The 20,907-nt window shown below is 40.0% G+C and overlaps 1 protein-coding gene across 1 annotated transcript in view; it reads left to right on the forward strand.

Moving 5' to 3' along the window:
• ptprq (protein tyrosine phosphatase receptor type Q) overlaps positions 1-18,981 on the forward strand; it is a 226,504-nt gene extending 207,523 nt beyond the window's left edge. Inside the window, exons 49-56 of the mRNA XM_041215661.1 lie at positions 1,157-1,247; positions 3,494-3,570; positions 5,809-5,943; positions 8,250-8,375; positions 9,263-9,411; positions 10,120-10,255; positions 14,162-14,285; positions 18,876-18,981. Of these exons, the coding sequence (XP_041071595.1) occupies positions 1,157-1,247; positions 3,494-3,570; positions 5,809-5,943; positions 8,250-8,375; positions 9,263-9,411; positions 10,120-10,255; positions 14,162-14,285; positions 18,876-18,913 (876 nt within the window). The 3' untranslated portion in view covers positions 18,914-18,981. The remainder of the gene's footprint in view (positions 1-1,156; positions 1,248-3,493; positions 3,571-5,808; positions 5,944-8,249; positions 8,376-9,262; positions 9,412-10,119; positions 10,256-14,161; positions 14,286-18,875) is intronic.
• The last annotated feature ends 1,926 nt before the right edge of the window (positions 18,982-20,907 follow it).

A 20,907-nucleotide genomic window follows, 5' to 3' on the forward strand; every position in this document is an offset into this window, starting at 1 on the left:
ACTGCTGCAGGGCATCTAAAACACTGACTTTACAACTGTCCCTTTTCAATGAAAGGAAAGATTAAACTAAACAGATTTGTCCAGTGGGAGTGAAAATAAAAATGTGAATGGAATTGAGGAGCTTCCTAATCCTTTGGACCATTTGATTCTCTTGTGAAAAATTATGGATGAAAGTTAGTGTTGACAGGGTTCCTGCCCACCGGTTAGGGAACTGGTGGGAACCCTGCATCATTTTTCACTGAGAGACAATTACCAGGTAATCAGGCACTTAACTGTACAGTAGTAGGCCACTGTAGATTAAGTCCCTAGTAGGGTGAAAATCTTGCCCCTGAGAGCTGGTTGTCAATCAGAGGCCGGCAGCTCTCCACTGGCACTGCTGCCAGGAGCAGTGACTGCTATCGGTAACACACTGGGGCCTTTACCAAGGTTCAATCACTGGATCACTGGAGTGGCATAAATGGGAATGGGATGAAGGTCCCTGGGAGGGGGTTATCAGTGAGGGAATGCGATGGGGAGGGGCAATGTGGCTTTCGGTGACTCTACCCCCTCCCCCCAATTTCCCGATTGCTGGGTCCCATGATCAGGCACTGAGTGCCTGTGAAAGAGGGACTGCCCACAGTAGGCCCCGACAGGGTTTGCTGTGCAGTTTTCTGAGGCATGGGAGACTCATACAAATCTTGTTTAATCCCTGAGCCACCATTAAATCTTGGTGGGTGCAGGAATAATTGGATTTAAGTGTCTTATTAATGAGCTTAATTGCCTTCCCACTGCTAGCAGGCAAGTTTCTCATGTTAGATTCTTCCCACTGCTCACTTAATGCGGGAAAGTTTTACTGCTGCTAGGAGTTAGACATATGGCCTCCGGCACAATTTTCTGGGACCGTCCGCCATCTTGCCTGCTCCAGCATGCTCCACTAAATTCCATCTAATGTTCCAGATGGTAGCTAATTTTTTCTGCCTATAGTGTTTGCTTGGTTTATAGTGCTTTACCAGTACCTTGTAAACCAATCGTAAGGCTTAGAAGAGAAAGCTTAACTTAGTTTGAAAATAGATCCCCCTTGCAGGAAGTTTAATAATACCGGATTCAGTGGCTGTTCATGGATCTTTATATCAGGTCTGATTGTTAGAAGTGACAGTTTGAAATATTTGTGTTACAGGAGCTCCCCAAACTGGGTCAAGAACTCACATCATCTGATGCTGATTTGCCTTGGAACCGAACCAAGAATCGCTTTGCAAATATAAAACCGTGTAAGTTCCGTTAAATTATTTGATTAGAGGACTTTGTAGAGCTATTATCTGAAATATTTTTTCAGAAAATGTTTCAATTAAAGCATGTAGTTTCATTTTTTTCAAGGAGACAACAGTGATGGTGCAAAAAATATAATGTATTTTTTAAAATGATGCACTTTTAAAAAATGGTCCACAATTAATTATATCAAGTAATGTTCCATTTTTGAGAAAAGTAGTATTTTATGTTGAGAACATGGGGGTAACTTTCACAAATTTATGTAAAAGTTTTTCTGCAGTAATTCATTATGTAACGTTTGTTCAGTTGAATTTATTTCCAGGATTGGGGTTAAGGCTACAATAGCCATTTTTTTCCTCAGCAAGTCAAGAAGACTTGTTCCATCTTCACTTTAACATGTTGTTTTCCAAATCAAATGTTTCCGCATCTGGAAGTACTCATGAGATTTGGATGACTTAGCTCATGCTCATTTTGTCTGCTCTGATTGTTTCTGTTTCTGATTTATTTCATATTCATAGATCACACTGTACTCCCCAGTTAAGAGGTCAAGTGGGAAATTTGCTTCCAATCTTTGCCAATGCTGCTGTCAAACTGACCACTAGGAAGTGCACAGGAGATATTTGAAATGACTTTCCAACTTTCTGCTTCCATTTGTAGAACTGCCTAGTTTCTGCTTGTTACCTTTCTATAAAAGCACAATCCAGCCAATAACTCTCTACGCAGGAGATCACTAGATACAGTTTGTGTCCCATCATTTTGTGTCACAGTGAATTAGTCCCCAATAAACAGGATCCCCATACAGTTGGTAAAACAAAGGCCAGAATTTTCCGGACCTGCCCACCGCAGGAACATAAATTCCCGCCTGACGTCAAAGGACCTTTGGCTTACCCTTCAAATTTTCTGACCTGCCGGCAAAGATTCCCGCTGCGGACAGGACCAGAAAATCCCAGCCAAAGTTACTAAATGTTCAAAGCAACATGCTAATTTCGATATTGAGATTTGTGCTGGGAATGACAATTCGCCTTATTACCCAGACTAAAGAGGAGAGAAGTTAGACCACTTGCTGTCTCGCCATGTCAAGAAGCTCAGCTGGGTGGACATTGTAGGTAGACAAGCTACAATTAGATAAACTATCATAACACCATGGATATTATTTTTTACCGCTATTCCTGAGATTAGTGCATATTAATCTGGGTGAAGCAGACATAAAGCAGTACTCTTCTGGAATTAGCAGTTCAAAAATGCTATCTGTTATTAACCCAGAACGATGTGTTTTCCTAATTGTTTTGCAAATCAGTTTAAAATTCTGGACCAGTGAAATGTTGAAAGCAACATGTCATGTAGCAAAAAGAACAGGCTGGTGAAAATCAGCTGTGTTGTTTGAAATATTTTTATTGTGAAGCAAAACAAATTTAAAAAGTATTAGTGTAAAGAAAAAGAATGTAATGAAAGATTAAGGAAATAATCTGAAAATTGTTTAACTTGAAATTAGACTTTAGAGTTTAATGCAATATTATCTTTATGTTATTACTAATGCACTAAACAAGTTTTAAATTCATAATGTTATATTTGGCTTAACAAAGCATCTGGAAACAATATTTATGTTAACTTCTAAATCAGTCAATTTTAATTTTTCATGATTTTACAAGATGCATAATAAGTTTAGCACTATAAAGTGTGGCTTTAATGTCACTTACACAAACATTAAACTACAGGTGCATGAAACAATATACTTAATAGCTTTTAAGATTTGTAATCTAATCCAACAGTTCAACCAATTTAGCATTCTTTACTAAAGTTTTTTCCCCCAAGTGTAAAGTAAGAAATATAGAATCTGGTCGCTGTGTGCTAGTGCTCCCTTAGAGCATAAGACATTGTGTTCAGGGGTAATTGTGAGTGTGCTGCAGTAGATCAAAGATCAGAATAATGTTTATCATGGACTATAAACCAAGGATAAGATCTTATCGGAGGAGACAGGAGTCTGAGTCTCCTTAGTCATTGCTATTCCATTTTTGAGTTAATAAAGGAAGAAGTGCCTTTATTATTTTAAGAATTAACTGTGACGTGAGATAGAAAGCATGACATTCCTTGACTAATGTAACTTCATTTTGCACTATAAACTACTTGAAACAGCTGTTCTTAGTTTGTGTTTTTGATGTATCTACACTAAAGGCATGATTTAGGAAGGATTAATAACAACACTGTACACCTAACGTGAATGTAACTATTTGATATTTCTTTTATGTAGATAATAATAACCGAGTGAAACTCATGCTTGAGGCTGGTGTCCCTGGGTCTGATTTCATCAATGCTAGCTATGTGTCAGTGAGTACATCTATATTTCATTTTTTAATACCCTCAAAAATCAAGACAAATACATTTAAAATTAATTTCACTAACTGTTAAAAGAAATTAGTGTTACTATTACTTGCAGCTTTACTCAAGTTGGATTATTTAAAGGGATTTAGGGTTTTTTTTTTAATTCATTCATGGGATTCATAAAGCTTCCATAAAAAGCAAAGAACCCAATTTCAACTCTGTATTAGTGAATGGGTTTCGAATGTGTTAAAATTGGCCCAAAATGTTCTGGTTGCTCAGGTCTAAATTACGTTAAATTGTACTGAAGAAAGAATTACTGAAAATAATCTGGGCTTCTTATTCCTTTCCATTTTCCTTCGGAAAATATATATGAGTTCCCCACCTCAGAAAAACTACCTAATGATTTGTCCCTTAAAAGTTTCGCATTTTTATTTGTACATGAATGACTCCACTACTTGAATGCCGTGGGTTTCAATTCCTGGTCCAAGCTATTTGTATTGCTTGATTAATGTATTAGCTATTTTACTCAATTATTTCTTACTTGTATCTTGTGACCCCTTATAACTATTATTTTCTCATTATCCTTATTGCTTAAAAATAATAATTGATTTCTCCATGTTATTCCCCTCACAATACACCCATCGATGTGATCTGTTGGGAATAGTGGTCGCTTATCAATTAATTCAACCTTTGTACTGTCATTGAGTGTCTCTCAACATCTGTTCTACTTCGTTACAGTTGCCTACAACATAAAGGGCACATTGGTAAAGATTACTTTCTAATAGCACGAAAGGTAGGAACATTGCATGACAAAAGATTTACACCAGGAAGGAAAAGATCTTCCATTTACTATGGATAGCAAAACCGTAAATATGTTCATTATGCACATATTTTGATGTTTCTACAATTAAAGGCCAAAGAAAGAGCTTCCATTTATATAGCAGCCTTATGAGACCCACAAAGGCAGGGCTGGAGGCGGGACTGAGAGGAAAATCCGAAAGGCCGCTTTCAGGTCGGTGGGCCGGTGCATTTCCACCTCTGGGCGATCTTGCCAGAGACAGCTGAACAATAGAAGGGGCTACCCACCCAGCAGCGGTGGGTCACCCATTAGTGACAATTAACTGGCCACAGGCCCAGTTTGGGAATGCCACCCGGATCTTGCCAGTGGCAAACAGGCCCCACATTGTGGGCAAAGCTCGACAGGTCATTGGAGATGGCCTCCCAGTGGCAGGGTAAAATGCTAACAAAGCCTTTTTTATTCAGCCCTCACCCCACCCCCTTCCCCGTCACCCCCGGAGCTGCTTCTGCCACAGAACCACAGTTACAGAGGGACCCCTCCACAGTGATGGCCCCAAAAATAATTTTAATAACTTCATATTGCTTCTGAGGATGCCTCTATCTTGAGGTGCCCGTGCATCCTCCTGCCTGCCTCACCAGCACCCACCTGTTTCAGTGGGACTGCCTGCCTCCATTCAGCCTCTGAATTGGCCACCTCCAATAAGATTGTACTGGTGGGCAGCCAAGCAATAACTAGTAGAGTTGGACCCACTTTTGGTCCCGACCTCAGAAAATCTTAAAGGGCAGTAAGATTCTGCTCTTCTTCTCCTCAAGTTGCCCCAAAGCCAAAGAAATGTAATTGTTTGTGTGGAGCATGAACATTGGCCTGAACCAGCTGTGCCAAATGGCCTGTTTTTGTGCTACACATTCTAAATAATTCAACATAACATATTGAAACAAGCAACCAATTGGCACTTAACAAAGCCCCATAAATAGTAACAAGATAAATGACTAGGTAATCCATCATTTCATGCTGTTTACAAGGACATTGGAGAATGTTTTCTTCAAATAGTGCCATGGAATCTTTCGTGTCCTTCTGAGAGAACAAATGTGATCTCAGTTTAATGTCTCACCTGAAAAACAATACCTTTGACAGTGCAGCACTCCTTCAGTGCTCCACTAGAGTGTCACCTTGGAATATATATATATATTCAAGCCACTGGAATTAGGGCTTGATTCCACAACCTTCTGATTCAGTGGTGAGTGTGCCAACTAAATAGCAGGGTAGGTCTTCCTTCCAGAAGAGGAACTTTTCTATTCATATATTCATTCTACTGCTAAAACAGAACTACTACAACAGAACCACTCATTGAAATACAACATTCATCATAACTAGAACATTATTATGTATAGTCATTATATTTTTAATGTATTTTTCCTTTATCTTTATATTTGCAATGTTAATAGGGTTACCTGTGCCCAAATGAGTTTATCGCTACTCAGGGCCCATTACCAGGAACAGTGGCAGATTTTTGGAGAATGATTTGGGAGACAAGAACTCAATCCATAGTGATGTTGACGCACTGTTTTGAAAAGGGCAGAGTAAGTCGCTGTTAGACCATGATATACTGTGGAATTGTACTACACCATTTATCTGAACAGATTAGTGAATTTGCCAGACTTATCAGCGGCGGGATGATGTTTCATGTAGGGTTTTAAAAATTGTAATAAAGTTGTTCTCTAAATTATGAACATGTCCCAACTCATGTGACATTGTCACATGAGGGGACATGTAAGGAATTTTTATTTTCTCTACTCTTAATAGTTTTAAAAGTTGAAACGATCTCCCTGAGGCTGCACTTAGCATTAGGGAGATGTGCGCTATTTTGTGCGCATGTGCGAAAGAGCGCACTCTCGCTTTTAGGGATCCCCCCCCGCCCGCACAGGGAGCGCATGCGCTTTCCGACATGTCACGCTGGGCACGTCTTAATTGGCCCACCCACGTAACATGGCGGTGTGGCCCACTTCGCTGGCGGCGATCGGGTAGGGCCCGCCCACCCGACAGGCAGAAAATTCTGCCCATCCGATTGACATACATTAGGCAGTTGTTTCAAAAAAAGTATATCTATTTCTGTGCTAAATTATGCAACATGGATACAAAATTGACTGAAAAATAGGAAACAGAGTAATGGTCAATGGATATTTTTTTGGGCTGGATGAATCTTTATAGTGGAGTTCCCCGTGGGATGATATTGGGACCTTTGCTTTTCCTGATATATATTAATGATCTAGATCTTGGTGTGAAGGGGACAATCTCAAAGTTTGCAGGTCATACGAAGCTCGGCAGTGTTGTGAACTATGAGGAGGACAGTGTGGAACTTCAAGCGGACAGAGATAAGTTGGTGGAGTGGGCAGCTAGGTGGTAGATGAAGTTCAATGTGGAGAAGTGTGAGGTGATGCATTTTGGTAGGAAGAACATGGACAGACAATATAAAATAAGGGGTGAACTTTTGAAGGGGATGCAGGAGCAGAAAGATCTGGGTGTATATGTGCATAGATCATTGAAGGTGGCAGCACAGGTGGAAAGAGCAATTAATAAAGCACATGGGCTTTATTAATAGGAGCATAGAGTTCAAGAGTAAGGAGGTTATGCTGAATTAATATAAGACACTCATTAGACCTCAGCTGGAATATTATGTACAGTTCTGGACACCACATTATAGGAAGGATGTGAATACACTAGAGAGACTGCAGAAGAGGTTTACAAGAATGGTTCCAGGGATGAGAAACTTCAGCTTTGAGGATAGATTGGAGAGGTTCTTCTCCTTGGAGAGAAGAAGGCTAAGAGGAGATTTGATAGAGATGTTCAAAATCATGAGGGGACTGGACAGAATAGATAGGGAGAAGCTGTTCCTGCTCGTAAAATGATTAAGAATGCGAGGGCACAGATTTAAAGTGATTTGCCAAAGAAGCAAATGTGACATGAAAAAAACTTTTTCACACAACGAGTGGTTCAGGTTTCGAATGCGTTGCCTGGAAGTGTGGTGGAGGCAGGTTGATTCAAGGCATTCAAGAGGACTTTAGATGATTACTTGAGTAGAAAAAATGTGCAGGGATATAGGGAAAAGGCAGGGCAATGGCACTAGGTCATAATGCTCATTTGAAGAGCTGGTGCAAAACAATGGGCCAAATGATCTCCTTCTGTGCCATTAAAATTCTGTGACTCTGTAATATTTTAATTTAGTGCAGTATAAAATTAGAATTATTGACTGATTTAATTGGACAGATCATTCACTTAACTGAATTTACACAGGCATGATCCCAACAGTTATGCCAGTATTGCATTTACCTGTGCTGTCCAGCATGAACCCACTGTATACACAGAATCAATGGGAGAGCATCTCATTGACATGGAGCTGGCAGACATTTCTTCCACTACAGCTGCATCACAGGTGCTTGTTAACCCCAAGCACTAACTCTGGCAGTGCTTCCAGGCAGGTGGGTGCCCTGTCTCTCCCTTACCTCCAAGCAACAATACCTGGACCCTCTATGGTATGCTTCATCTCACTGGGCATGTGGGCGTCCAATCACATGCTGGGTTCCAGGAGGCTAGGGAAGTAGCACCTCCCTGCTTGGAGAATCCCTGACCGTATACATCTCCATTTGCATTACTAGCCTTTTAAGAGGTAGAGACTCTGCTTCTCAGGGTGTCAAACAGGAACTTCCAGTTTAGACCAGGACCCAGAATTATGCTGAGTGCACCAGAAATGTTAAGCAATTTCAGCCTCAAGATGTTTCCCAAACTGTTCAGTTAAGTAGCATGTTACGGTATACGATATTTAATGTTATCAGCTGGACATATTTAAAATTTCACAACAATATGTGATTGCAATCTTTCTTTTAATCAGGTAAGATGTCACCAATATTGGCCTGAGGACAACAAGCCAGTAACTGTGTTCGGAGATATTGTGATCACTAAACTAGCAGAAGATATTCAGGCAGATTGGACTATTAGAGAACTGAAAATTGAAAAGGTACGCAGCTGCTTTTATACTGAACTCACTGCAATACATATGAAAATATATCGGAGGAATTTTTCGTAGCAAAATCATGTGGTAAAACTCCTTACCTGACTTCATCAAAATAGGCACCACAGCACCATTTACCTACGTAGTGAATGAAAGGAAGCATTGGAATTTTTTCACCATACATCACTGCAGAATCTGTGCATAACTCTCAAAAAGACATAAATGTGATGACATCATCAAACCCTAGAGATGAAGGAGCACTTCAAATGATCAAGCTCATTTTGTTGAATGGATTAATACTGCAGACAATCCATCAATATTTTATTTTAGGCTGCAGCTATGTTACATTGCTGATTTGAGGTTAATAACTGTTAATTGCACTTCATAGCTGGTAAGACCAAAGTTATATAACCTCACAGAAAAGAGCTCTAAGCATAGTGAATAGTGATGTCAGCAATATTTGACCATTGGGCATTATAGGTATTCGTGATCCTGTCCTTAACCAATGTTCACACACATGTATTTCCAGCTTTGGTTGCTGGGAATCCTAGCCCGTTTTCCCCTCCCTATGCCAGAAATGTAGCACTTGGCACCAAAGTTGAGATCAGCCATCAGGTACATAAAAATTCATTTGAGTTTCCTTGAATAGCTTGAATTTTATACTTATCAAGATAAAGGATGTTAGTGCTGGAAAAGAAGTCCTTGTTATTTCAGGGACACAGAGTAAACTCACTGTGCCATACCTCAGCTCCAAACTATTACTTTCTTCTTTTTCCCCAGCTTAATTTAAAAATTCCTCTAGACATCCTAAATTTTACAAAATGTACAGGTTCTTGAATATAACTTAAGGTCTTAATATTCTACCTCCTTTTAATTCATCTCAATTTGAACAGTATGGCGATTATATGATGGTGACGCATTTCAACTTTACTTCTTGGCCTGAACATGGCGTTCCTGAGACCTGTGCGCCTTTGATTCATTTTGTCAAGTTAATTCGAGCAAACAGAGCCAATGATAACACCCCTATTGTTGTGCATTGCAGGTAGGAAGTTGCTGAACAGATCTATTTATTTATAACACCTAATGGTGTTGTTGGAGCTATTATTAAAAGAAATTCTCCCCTGTCCTGTTGTGGTTGAAGTATATTGCCAACGTAAAAAAATGATGCATTTTGTGGATCTCACTGCAAATTATGGCACATTATTTAAGTGTTTTATTCCAGTAATATAAAGGATTAGTGAAATTAGAAGACAATACTGACAGAATGTTGGGACAGTGAGGCAGCGATAGCCCTCATCCCTGAATTATCCCTCATTTTGCTCCATAATGCTTTCCAATTTTATCACAGGAGAGAATTCTACCCATGATGTAATTGACAGTTTGAAGAAAGTTTTGAAAAAATATTTGTTTTGCGGTTCTTTTACTTTAAGTATTACAATTCACTACAAATCTGAGCGATGCAAATCAACGTTTACTTCTGCAAGTAAACCAAATTGAAAACAAATGTAGAAAATAATTAAAACCAGTAAAACACAAACTATAGTAATTTTAGAAAATAATTAAGGTGCCAAAACAACATGCAAAAGAATATGGTAAGATTTCACTGTAATTTCCATTTACAATTATAGGAGTAAGTTTGAACTATTAATGTGTCATTGGACAAACATGTGGAACTGTAAGTACTGGGACTAATGGGAAATTATTGTATGTGGCTGAACAAGATTTGTTTTTCTCCATTTTTGTTGCTCAGTGCTGGAGTAGGAAGGACAGGGGTCTTCATTGCACTCGATCACCTTATACAGCATGTGAACCACCATGACTTTGTGGACATCTTTGGGTTTGTAGCAGAGTTACGAAGTGAACGAATGTGCATGGTTCAGAACTTGGTAAGAAAGTGGAAAATTCCTATTGGGGCAAACAGATTCTGTGCTCACTAATGTGTGCCAGATTATCTCTGTTGGCTTTTCACCTTGATTTTAATGCCAAATTTGACGTATCATAGCATGATTTTATTACTTTATTTTATTAGGAGCTTAATGACATTGCCTGATCCTTGTAATGTAACACAGCAGTTCTGCTGTTACTGGAGGTGGCAGCTAGTCTACCTCCTTTCAGCTGGTAAAGTAAATTCCCTGACCATTGACCTGTACTGACAAACCCCAGCCATTGATGAAGGAACTGGGACTAATGAAAATAGTTGCAAACAGCTATTCAAAAACATCTGGATACGTATTGTATAGAACGCAACAAAGCTTATACATGTGGATTTACATTAAGGGCATTGATATTTAGCTTACAAAAACAAAAAAGGTTTATATGTTACAATGCTGGCTTCAAGAGACTCCATCAAATCTGTTTACATAGTAATATACTGTTGTATGTCAGGGCATATCATATGTGATTGCATGCTCTATATCCTTCTTATAATGTGAAGCGCAAACCTATGTCCTGTCAAATTCAATATTACTCCCTTGGTCTTGTATTTAAAGCTCTATATAAAAAGATCAGAATCCCATTTACCTTTTATCATAGCTTTTTCTACCCACACTTCCACTTCTACTTGACTGGAAACCAATGTAGGTCAGTGAGCACAGGGGTGTGCAGTAAATGGGACTTTCTCCGAATTAAGATATAGGGATGACCTCAGGTTTACGGAAGACCAGCCAGAGATCCATTTGAATAGTTAGGTCTAGATCACAAAGGCACAAATAAGTGTTTCAGCACCAGATGAACTGAGACAGGGCCGAAGTCTGGTGATGTCACACAGGCAGTAATAGGTGGTCTAGGTGTTGAAGCACATATGTGGTCAGGAATTTATCTTGGGGTCAAATATGACACCAAGGTTGTAAACAGACTTGTTTAGTCTCAGACTGTTGCCAGGGAGAGGGATGAAGTCAGTATATAAGGAACAGAATTGGATCAGGGTCTGAAAACCGTGACTTCAGTCTACCCAGTATTTTAATTGGAGGAATTTTCTATTCATCTAGTACTGGATACTGGATAAGCAGTCTGATAATTTAGCAACAGTGGAGGAATTGAGAGTGGGTCTGTGAGCTAGAGCTGGATGTCATCAGCGTACAGGTGAAATCTAATGCTGTGCTTTCTGATGATGTTGCTGAAGGGCCGCATGTAGATGAGAAAAAGTAGAGAATCAAGGGTAGATTCTTGTTGGAAACCAGAGAACAGGAAGAGAAATCATTGAAAGTGATACTCTGGCTATAATTGGATAGATACGAATGGAACCAGGTGAGACCAGTCCCATCCAGCTGAATAACAGTAGAGGACTGATGGAGGAGGCTGGTGGTCAAAGGCTGCAAACAGGTTGAGAAAGATAAAGAGGAATAGATCCCTCAAAGCCATCTTCATAATCTGCAAGGCTCAAGTCAGAATTGTGACGAAATAATGATCACACAGCTGGATGAGTGCGACTGCAGCAACGCTCGGAGGACATCACCATCCAGGGGAGAGCAGTTTCCTTGATTGACACCTGTGGCAATGGATTGAATATCCATCTCCATTACCAATGCACTAACCAAGCAAGTTTGACTACGTCCCTGTTCCACAGTCTCTTACCTAGAAGGACAAGGGAAGCAATGCTATGGGGAATGGCACTAACTCAAGTTCCCCTGGGCATGATTGTTCCTTGCTGTGTCAATACCTGGAATTCCTTACCTAACATCATTGTGAAAGTACTGTCACCACAAGATTAGCAACACTTAAAGAAGTAGGCTCGCCATCACCTTCTCAGGGCAACTAAGGATGGGCAATATATATTTTTCTTTCTCCGTCTCTCCTGATATGGGAGATATCTAATTCAAGGATATCTAATTCTGTATCTTGCCCTGGCTCAGGCTTATGGTTCACTTTGCCATAGCACCTAAGACCTCTTGAAGGTAAACTTTCTACTTTAACTTCTCTCAGCAGAAAGTTCACTCAAACAGGGCCTCATTCAGTTGGCTTCTCACAGTTTCAGGGGAGAAAACATACAAAAGGAAGATAGTACTAGTCCTTCACCCCTCCCTGACTCCTACAATGCTTATATTGCCAATATTATCCAACATGGCCTCTTCAAAAGCTACAATTGGGCAGAAACCTGGGAGCTAAATATCCATGATTGCTCTGTTCTGTTATCAGCCAATGTGACCTATAAGCCAAAAAAATTGCTGAAATATTGAAAATTACCAGGATATATGCAGTAAAACTGAGCACGTGTGACTACATGAATATGCATCATTCGGCTAAATTACATTAGAATATTTTTTTTATTTGAAACATTTTAAGATGTTAGTGTGGGTGGAGTTCAATTATAGGTTGCAGCTTGAATGAAGTACTTTTGAAGGGTAGTCACTGTTGTAATGTAGGAAACACGGCAGCCAATTTGCGCACAGCGAACTCCCACAAATGGCAATGTGATAATGACTAGGAAATCTGTTTTTGTGATGTTGGTTGAGGGACAAGTATCGGCCAGGACACTGGGAATAACTCTCCTGCTCTTCTTTGAAATAATGCCATGGAATCTTTGATATCGAACTTATAGGGCAGAAAAGGCCACGGTTTAATGTCTCATCTTCTGAGAGTGCAGCGTTCCCTCAGCACAACACTAGAGTGTGGGCCTAGATTTTGATGCACAAGCCTGGAGTGGCATACTCAAATGATCCATTGGGTATATTGTACTGTTGGGTAGCTTTTACTTTCTTAAAATCAGCAGTTTTCCTAAGCACTTATTACCAGTCACAACAAGTACTGAAGACAACTTTTACCTTGGCCACCACGCCTTCCCAGGTATGATGCACTATGCTTTCTGCATAGTATGTCCTGTGGTGTGAAACAAGGCAGTGAACCTTGCACCCAAGACATGCAGCAGCACCTCTACCTCAATAAAGGTGGGGGTCTGTTCTTGCAGCACTCTATTATTTCCTTAAAGACTGTCTTTATATATTTTTTAAAATCCATCTCATAGTAGCCAATTACTTTTAAGAGGCTGCTTCCCTTTAAATGGCTGCTGCACTCCTTTTAATAGGTACAGGAGGATCGGAACTTATCTCCCTACATGGAGCAGGTTATATTTTAGACTCATTTATAAAAGTTTTCATTCTGATCTTTTTTTTCTTTCTGTTGTCTATGCTCAATTTCCACAATATAATATAGATTGATATACACCAAGGAAATCCACTTAAAATATATTCACTATCACTATAATTACATTTTGTGGATTTTGGAGAACTTTATCACAAGATGGCAATTATTTTTCAACAGAAGTTGGTGAGACTCCAAAAGATACACCTTTTCAAAATTCAGGATCAAAAAGGCATTTGAGACAAATGGCTACTTTACAGCTTGTGCTGTTCTGTATCCTGTATAATTCCTCAGTAAAATCCAGCCTTATTTGGAAAAATAAAAGTGAAGCCAACCAGCAGCTGACTGGTTCTAACCCTCTCATGTCTCTCAAACACTTGGCTATCTGTTGGTTTTTAATCCCGATGGCATGTCATGCTGCTCCAGTATATTTTCAGCTATTGTTACCTCTGCATTATGTATTGAAACAATTATAAGCCAAGAAAACTCTGTCCGAATAATTTTTTGCTAATTGACATGATTAATACAATTCTAGTAATTTGTTTGAAAGTTTGTGGGTAAGCCAACTCCATTGCATGTATTATATGCAGGTATTAATTTGATCAATACAAATTAAGTCATGTTTTAATAATAGATGATTAAATTTCCCAATTTAAGTTTAGTTATATTTGTGTTATTTAATATTTAAAAATGTTCCGATGTTTATTTGAATGCAGGCTCAATACATGTTCTTACATCAGTGTGCTTTGGATCTATTGAATAACAAAGGAACCAGTCGATCGCTGTGGTTTGTGAATTATGCTGCTTTGCAAAAAATGGACTCTCTGGATACAATGGAGGGTAATAAGACAAGTTTTAATAATGAATTTGATTATGCATAAAAACAGCCCTTTTTATAATATTTTGAACTAAATGTTGTTGTTGCTACTGCGATCCAAAAACATGTTGAAGCATATCCTGAAAATGACTGTGATCAGTGTTATTGTATGAAAGCTTAGCACATTCATATCGAATTTCCCTGTCCAGTTTTAACATATGTGTTAAATATTTATTATACAGATTCATGCCTTCATTAGAGAGGCAGAAAGGGCCCAGATTTTGATGCACAAGTCTGGAGTGGCAGACTCAAATGATCCACTGGGTATATTGTACTGTTAGGTAGAAAGAGAAACTTGATAGAAACACATTAAATGCTGATATAACATTGCAGGCATTGAAATGACATTATAAGCATTCCTATGAGAATATCACTGAGTAATTTTCAGTTTATATATATCAATGTGCCACCCCTACCTCACCGTATAACACTCTTAAATATTATAAACTCAGCTATAATTAATAGTTTCCGCCATCTCACTTTATAACAATACTTTATATATATATATATATATAAAGGTCTAACTCCAGTATGTTCTTTGCATGACTTTCAAAGATAACATGGAGCAGGGCTTACTGGAGCTTAATATTAGGAAGTGTTCCTGTGGGTAAGCAGGAAGACTGTGGAAGATTGCTAGCCTCCAAATGGAGTTCAACAGTCTCCACTGTCAATCAAATGGACAGAAGATCTTGCAGGCCAAGTCCTGTCTACTCTTGGCCAGTGATAATGAAACTGGCAGAAACAATGAAGCGATCTAAAATTCAGATCTAAATTTCAGATTCCCAGCTGAAGAAAAATGGTTATTTACCACAACAACAGGAAAATGATTGAAAATATAAATAAGTTTTTTTTTCTATTAGAGGTTAAATTTTAAAAATAGCTTTGACACACCGGACTTCTGAAAACAGTAGGCTCCTCTTATATTTTTGGACACTTTCCTAAATGCAAAATGTAAATGAAAACCCTGCAGCAACAGAGAAAACACCTAAATTATTACTAATTTTTCAATAGATGTTTGAAAATCATCCAGCAATTGAATTACATAAAAATGGTACACTATGGTTATGGTGCACCTTGTGGAGGTGATGGGGGTCTCGGCTGCTGTCTGGAGAACTGGTAGGAGAGCCGGCAGGAGCCCCCCATCACCTCTTTCCAGGAAGGCCCACAGTATCATGTCCCTCTCAGGCACTTGACAGGCCATCGGTGGGATTCCCTTAGGATCAAGAACCTCTGGTGAGGAAGTCCCACCTGCCAAGAGTTGCTGGCCAATCAGAGAATGGAAGCACAATTGAACAGCAGCACCAGGAAGGTGGTGGCTGCTGCCTGTACAACACCCATCCAAGAACTAGGGCAGGATTTTTCAGTCGGCTTGCAGGGGCGGGCCCGACACACCAAGGTGTAAAATGATGCCGGGCATGCATCCCGATGTTTTGTGTGGCGGGTGCACGCCGGAGTCAGCTGCACAACCACCAATATGTAAATGGCCTATTAAGGCCATTAAGGAAGTAATTAATGCAATTGTTAACACTGCCCATCCAACCTTATGATTGGCGGGCAGGCAAAGAAGGCCAAGCGGCCTTCACGTTTTTTAGGAAACCTCATCCACGAGCAGAATGAGGTTTCCTAAAGCTTTCATTAATTAATCAAAAAATTTTCCTAAATATAAAAACATGTCACATGAGGCGACATGTTTAAATAAATTTTTAATCCATTTATTCATTAATTACAATAGCGATTCAATCTCCCTGAGGCAGCTCCACACAGGTAGCACCGAGTGCTATGGCTTGGTCTCTTATGCTGGGCGGGCCTTAATTGGCCCGCCCTCGTAAAATAGCGGTGATCGGCTCCGCAACTGCCCCTGCCCTCTCCCGCCAAGCCTGCCCGTCAACTGAAAAATTCTGGCCCTAGGATCATCGCTGGATCCCAGGCCAGGAGTGAGTAATGGCAGGAGGGAGGTGGAGCGGTGATGGTTGCAGGGGAGGGAGGTTAACAGCAAAGGCAGGGCTCTCAGCAGTCTTCCCGATGCTTTGTCCCTTGATAGGTAGAAGCTATTATTAAAGATGTTATAGCAGGGCACTGTTCAAGGCAATCAGGCAGAGCCATCATGGTTTTGTAAAAGGGAAATCATGCTTAACCAATTTATTGGAGCTCTTTGAAGGAGTCATATGTGCTGTGGATAAAGGGGAACTGGTGGATGTACTCTACTTAGATTTCCAGAAGGCATTTGATAAAGTGCCAGACCAAAGGTTATTGCAGAAGATAAAAGCTCATGGTGTAGGGGGTAACATATTGGCAAGGATAGAAGATTGGCTGGCTAACAGGAAGCAAAGAGTAGACATAAAAGGGTCTTTTTCTGGTTGACAGGATGTGACGAGTGGTGTGACACTGGATCAGTGTTTGGGCCTCAACTTTTTACAATTTATATAAATGACTTGGGTGAAGGGTCCAAAGAATTGGTTGCTAAATTTGCTGATGACACTAAGATAGGTGGGAAAGTAAATTGTGAACAGGATGAGTGGAGACTACAAAGTGACATAGGTAGGCTAAGTGAGTGGCAAAGATCTGGCAAATGGACTATAATGTGGGCAAATGTGAAATTGTTCCGTTTGGGAGGAAGAATAAAAAAGCAGCTTATTATCTAAATGGTCAGAGATTGCAGAGCTCTGAGATTCAGAGGGATCTGTGTGTCCTAGTGCATGAATCACAAAAGGTTAATATGCATGTACAGCAGGTAATTAGGAAAGCTAATAGAATGTTATAATTTATTGTGAGGGGCATTGATTACAAAAGTTGGGAGGTTATACTTCAGTTGTACAGGGCATTGGTAAGATCACATCTGGAGTATTGTGTACGGCACTGGTCTCCTTATTTAAAGAAAGATGTAAATGCGTTAGAAGCAGTTCAGAGAAGGTTTACTAAACTAATACCAGGAATGAGTGGGATGTCTTATGAGGAAAGGCTGGACAGGTTAGGCTTGTATCTACTGGAATTTAGAAGAGGAAGAGGTGACTTAATTGAAAGATCCTGAGGAGTCTTGACAGGGTGGATGTGGAGAGGCTGTTTCTTCTTGTGGGAGAATCTAGAACTAGGGGCCACTGTTTAAAAATAAGGGGTCACTCATTTAAGACAGAGATGAGGAGAATTTTTTTGTCTCAGAGGGTTGAGAGTCTTTGGAACTCTCTTCTTCAAAAGATGATGGAAGCAGAGTCTTTAAATATTTTTAAGGCTGCGATATATAGATTCTTGATTAACAAGTGGGTGTAAGGTTATCGGAGGTAGGCAGAAATGTGGGTTTGAGGTTACATTCAGATTGACCATGATCTTATTGAATAGTGGAGCAGGCTCGAGGGGCCAAGTGGACTACTCCTGCTCCTAATTCATATGTTTTTATGAGTGACTTTGGTCAAGGGATTGCCCCCTCCCCAGGAGCCCACAAGCAACCCTGCATGGGTTTGCTTGTCATGTTCCCCATTAGTAAAGTCCCCCGCCCTCTGCTGGATTAATACCAGCGGCTGTGGGATGAGGCCCGTGAGTAGGCATTAATTTCCCACTTAAAGCACTCAATTCGTGGTGGGGCGGGAAGGCTATCCATGGGCCTTCCCACCATGGACTCGATCAGGGTGGAGGTGAGAAGATGGGGGGATCTGCAAGCGCAATCCTCCCACCCAATTAAATTCACCTCCCCACCATCAAACTTGCCACTGGGGAGGGCACAAGGTTCTGCCCATGGTATTAAATTCTGCACTTAGGTTCTTGGACATCAGTTTGCGCTTGATTTTGTGATAGTCACCTAAAAATATGAGTTTCTCACGATTGTGAAAAGTCACAAGTGACACAAGTTTATTTAGTGACTACTGAATTGTCTTAATACAGCAAGAGGTGTTGAAGCACGAGAAAGTTGTGGTGGGACGAGGTTGAGAGGGTTGCGCTACAATCCTGCTCGTAACCATCTTTATTTCCTAACTTCATGCATGGGAAGGCTGTCCACCTAGAGGACTGGGGGCCCACTCTAAATTTCTTTCTAATTCATTTATGGACATCTTGGGCAAGGCCAGCATCTGTTGCCAATCCCAAATTGCCCCTGAGAAGGTGATGGTGATTTGTGATGAGGTAAATTTGCCTTTTTTTTAAATATTGAAAAGGTTCTTTATACATTAGACAGAGATCAGACGTGCAAAGATATCTTGGGGTTCCCTTTTCCTGGGTGTTCCTTCCCACCCCCTTAATTGTGGACTTGCTGATGGACATCCCAGTCTGTACGTACCTTGCCAGGGACTATTTTTATGGATCCCCAGTGGTGGACTGATCCCTCTACAATGTTGACTCCTCCTGATGGCAGTGTGATGTCAGGTTTCATGCTTGGGGATGGGGAGGTGTTGGATCATTTGCCTTGAACTCACAAATCTGAGTTAGAATTAGTCCCCTATAATCAAAACTACAGATCTTGGTCAGTGAATGCAAAATGCACCATCAGCAGTTTAGGAATGAGCAGCCTTTGTATAGGATTAAAATTGCTACACTTTAATACCGACTTCTCTGTGAATTTCTTTTAGGTGATGTGGAATTAGAGTGGGAGGAAACAACCATGTAATTCTCAGACACTGCTGAAGGATATAAAGAGGGTTGCATTAAACTCATTTCAGGAAATGAACACAAGAGCTTCTATAAGTAGGGGCCAAAATTCATCTGTAAATAGACTTCTTTAAATTACCAGCATGGCAAATTCCTTTATCTCCGCTTTGTCTTTTATGAAATGCTTCTTTACACTTTGTGTTTGGTTTGGATGGATAATTAATTAATTAATAACCTCCCTATTTCTTGTATAAATTCTTAGAGCTTATTTTCAACCCTTATATCTATTCCATGTTTGATTTTGCTATGCTGCTTATTTTTAGTCTTTTGTAACTTCTTGCATTTTTTAATGTGAAGTGAGCCAAATATGATGTAAAATTTAATTTTTCATGATACTGTGTTGCTTTTGCTGTGCATATTTTAGATTGCAGTGTGCGTCCTGTATGTGCAAGATGTGTTTGGTTTGGAAGTAAATATATATTTGAGTTGCCTACATTATTTCAATTACCAAAGTTTTAATGTGTCTTTTGTGCTATCTTCATTTCTGATTCAATGGTCTCCACTAAAATGTTGGCTTTTGGTGTCTGTAGCTGAACTCAGTGCACACTGGCAGAATAGTCTGTGATCCTGAACAGCTGAACACTCACCCCTCTGACACCATAGAGATTAATCTCCCACTGCAGTTCAGACAGTAGCTCTTTAGGGACATTCTACTGTTTACACTCACTGCTCTGCACCAGCTCAAACAGAGCTATCAGGTTGGCCCTTGTTTTTATCTGGATGAAGTTCCCTTCTTTAATTCTAAATACTCATTACTGTGCTGAAAAGTGAAAAGACTCATGCATTGAGAAACAGATCCATTTTGCATTGTCAAACAAACTTACCATCGAGCGATCTAAGTGTAAATCTGTAAACTGAACATAAAGTGTATTAGCTGGAATTATTTTATACATATTTATATAAGATTTTGAGCAGTGAAAACCTCTTAACTGTATGGCATTTAGTAAAAATCAGGATTATACAATAGTTCTCAGGATACTTGATGGGGTGCTAAAGTACACATTTGTCTGAAATTCCTTTCTCCACTATTTGAACAAAAGTGTGAGTTCATTTATTTTATATTGCTGAAAAAAGAGACATGTTGCCAAAGCTTTTCATTTGCACTCATCAGGACAAATGCAAGAATACCAAATTTCAAACAATCAAAACAGTTTATACCACAGGAGAAAAAGAGTGCTGATTGGTTGGCAAGCTGATTCTGATTGGCTGAGGCATCACGATGAAGAAAGCAATGGGGGACTATAGGCTCCCCAAGTTTCCGGGTAATTCAGAAAAGGCACAAGACTTGAACATATCTGTTGTTTGCAGGGAATGGCCCCTGCATATAAATGTATGTCACTTCTCACAAGCATAAATGAGCCATAACTGAACAAGTTAATTTGAACAACAAGTTAAGCAAGCTGCTTCACACTGCTATTACACAATGGTGACGTGAGTGGTATTTTCCCCTAATAGGATGCTGCTATCAGTCCAAAAAGATATTCTGCATACCACACAATAATACATCATGTATGAATTTCAGTGCTGGTGTGATGCAAGTATGTAGGCTGTATGTTCCAAAGATTGCTGATCAAATCAAACAGCATGTTCCCTCCGGCTGTTCGTAACAGGCAGAGTACAGACCTTACTCAACCAGCCCACGTTTGCAAAACCCAAAACAAAACGTCTTCTGTTTCATGTGATTCTGCAATTGGCCAGCACTTGCTGAAGAAGTGCGTTAATAGCTGCACTAACAGCCAATTTAAGGTAATGGCCCAAATCTTCTGGTCTCCAGATGTTGGCGATGCATGTTGGGACCCTGTGGAAGTCCTGATGTGTGGACCTTTGTGGGAATTGCCTGAGAAGTTTCAATTTCCGATAGGCAATTCCCCTGCTTTCCGAGACCCTCCACAAGTCGGAGACTTCAGACAGTTCCGCAGTACTTACCTGAACAGTTAGCCACGAAATGTTAGA

This window comes from Carcharodon carcharias, chromosome 21 (assembly GCF_017639515.1).
Source record: "Carcharodon carcharias isolate sCarCar2 chromosome 21, sCarCar2.pri, whole genome shotgun sequence".
Taxonomy (NCBI): domain Eukaryota; kingdom Metazoa; phylum Chordata; class Chondrichthyes; order Lamniformes; family Lamnidae; genus Carcharodon; species Carcharodon carcharias.